This window comes from Lupinus angustifolius, chromosome LG11 (assembly GCF_001865875.1).
Source record: "Lupinus angustifolius cultivar Tanjil chromosome LG11, LupAngTanjil_v1.0, whole genome shotgun sequence".
NCBI classification, from domain to species: domain Eukaryota; kingdom Viridiplantae; phylum Streptophyta; class Magnoliopsida; order Fabales; family Fabaceae; genus Lupinus; species Lupinus angustifolius.
In genome coordinates, this window is record NC_032019.1 from 5,354,581 (window position 1) to 5,357,014 (window position 2,434).

Genomic DNA, 2,434 nt, shown 5'->3' on the forward strand with positions numbered 1-2,434 from the left:
GTAGACAAAAACCAAACCTCCAAGACTTTGGCTTATTCAACAAAACATAAATTAATCACATGGGAACTAAAAAGTGTACATGATCATATGTTCGTAAGGATGTCTCATATATAAAATCAATCATATATTGTCATATGAATAAAACAAAAAAAATTAAAAAATTAAAAAATTAAAAGTAACATTTTAATTAACGTGAGACGGAGAATATGACATACTTCAGGATAAAATATGGGCAAGAAAAGGAAAACATAACAAATAATTATTAAAAATCACATACAATACTATATATTTATTTCAAAAAAATAATATAAATGCTATATACTAGGCAATATTAGTATTACTAATAAAAGTTGATTGTTATTTTGAATGTGAGCACAAACAGTTGGCACATAGTGACATACATAAGGAATATACCAACCACTTGGCAGCATTAATACACACACTATAGGCACGCCGTGATGTCACCGGAAAAAGTCCACCACTTACTATTCATTAGCTCCGGCAACTCTATCTCACCCCAAAAATCATCGATGCCGCCGCCATCTCCGTTACCGTCTGAAGAAGAAGCAATGCCACTCTTCTCCGAAGAACCGGCAGCCTTTATCATCATGTGGGCCGCCTTTGCTGCCGCCGCTTGGATGTCCCTCGCGGTGCATGCAGACGCCGGCGGCAAAGGCGGCAGGTGGTGCACCTCGTCGGGGAAGTTGAGCTGTGCCTTCCGGCCTTTAAGACAGTATGCAGCGACGTCATAGGCTTTCGCCGCCATCTCCGGCTCCGGGAAGGACCCAAGCCATATGCGTGATTTCTTGCGTGGTTCCCGAATTTCGGATACCCATTTCCCCCAACGCCGCTTACGGACGCCGCGGTAGACTGGATGGCGTGTGCCACCGCCGCTGGAGTTGTCTGGTTTTGTTGTGGTGGTGGTTGTTACGTCGTCGTCGGTGGCGGCGTTTAGTGGTTGTTGTTGTTGCTCCATTTAGGATTTTCACAACAGCCACGGATTCTGTCTCTGCCAGTATCTTGGGCATTTATAAGAAGGTTATTGAGAGATATGAAATTACTGGTGTGTCCCTAGAGAGAGAAAAAGATACTCATTCTGATATTCTACGTAAAGGACCAGCATGCAATTAAAGATACATTGAATACATTATTACATGGTGTATGGTTGTGGAAAAAAAAGTATTTGATTATTTAAAAAATAATACAAATAAATAGTTTATATGTATTGATTGAGTATACATTTTTGTTTATGATGAATACTCAAATTAAATTATGATTGTAGACTTAAAATAAATAAATTTGTTATAATTGTTGATTAAATTATGATTGTAGACTTAAAATAAATAAATTTGTTATAATTGTTGATAATATATTGATAACTTAAAAATAAATAAATTTATTATAAATCAATTAGTTAGATGTTGTTGAAACCATTGATTATTGACGATATACTAATTTTTAGTCGTTTACACCATCACATTTCATAACGAGCAGCAACACTAGCACTGGCACGAAAGTGAGTAAATTTATTTTTGACTTGTTTAATGTATTTTTGTTTTAGATTTGATCTCTCACATATTAGCACTTAACAAAACCATAATTTATAACAAATATTAAAATAAACAATTTCAAATGGGCTTTGATAATAAAAAAGTATAAGTACAAAACAAAATATCTCAATTTCACAAGAATTGAAAACATATTTTAGGAAGAAAAAAAATATGAAACCAGGAGAAGTAACATACACATTGATTAGCTCTGTCTAGAAAATTTAATCTCTAACTCATCTGCACCCTAAACAAAAACTTCCTTAATCCATTTAAATGATTAAATGCTAAATTTTTACTTATTTTTTTAAAAAATAGACTCAAAGTTGCAACACAATAATATATATATTAAGCAACCCACCTAGATTACAAATTTCAATAGTATTTTCATCTTTTTGGATATACCTATCTCCCATTGCATTGCTTATTTTATCATTTGTGTACTTCTTAATAACTTTTATTTACTTGTGTATTATATTGTTTTTAAATATTGATATTGATTTTTATGTTGTCTTTTGTTTTAATATTTTTAGCTTTTGTGATGAGATATTAAAAGTTAAAAAATTCTGATAAAAATATAAATGATGATAAATATTAAAAACATATTCTTTAAAGTAGTATAAAAATAACCAAAATAATCATAACATAAGCAAACAAATTTATGTAAAAAATAATACTTCTAAGAAGTTAAAAAAAATAGTGAAAATGCATTGGAAAATAAGTCTACTATCTCTTAGAATCCTGGTCTCGAACAAGCCGGACATCAATTTGAGGTGTATATTGTATTAGTCAATGATCAAACCAGCCAAGGCCAAGATAAGTTGATTAAGGCAGATTCTTCATCTAGTGCACCAAACTAGGACATACAATCCAAATCAAGACAGAAT

The 2,434-nt window shown here is 32.3% G+C and overlaps 1 protein-coding gene across 1 annotated transcript; it reads right to left on the reverse strand.

The window, feature by feature from the left end:
* Nucleotides 323-1,026, reverse strand: LOC109359339 (ethylene-responsive transcription factor ERF023-like). The gene has a single exon (XM_019603964.1). It carries the CDS (start codon nt 974-976, stop codon nt 443-445), a length of 534 nt encoding a protein of 177 aa, XP_019459509.1. The 5' UTR covers nt 977-1,026; the 3' UTR covers nt 323-442.

Coding starts and splice junctions, on each gene's coding strand:
- LOC109359339 (XM_019603964.1), bottom strand. CDS start 976: ATGGAGCAACAACAACAACCACTAAACGCCGCCACCGACGACGACGTA.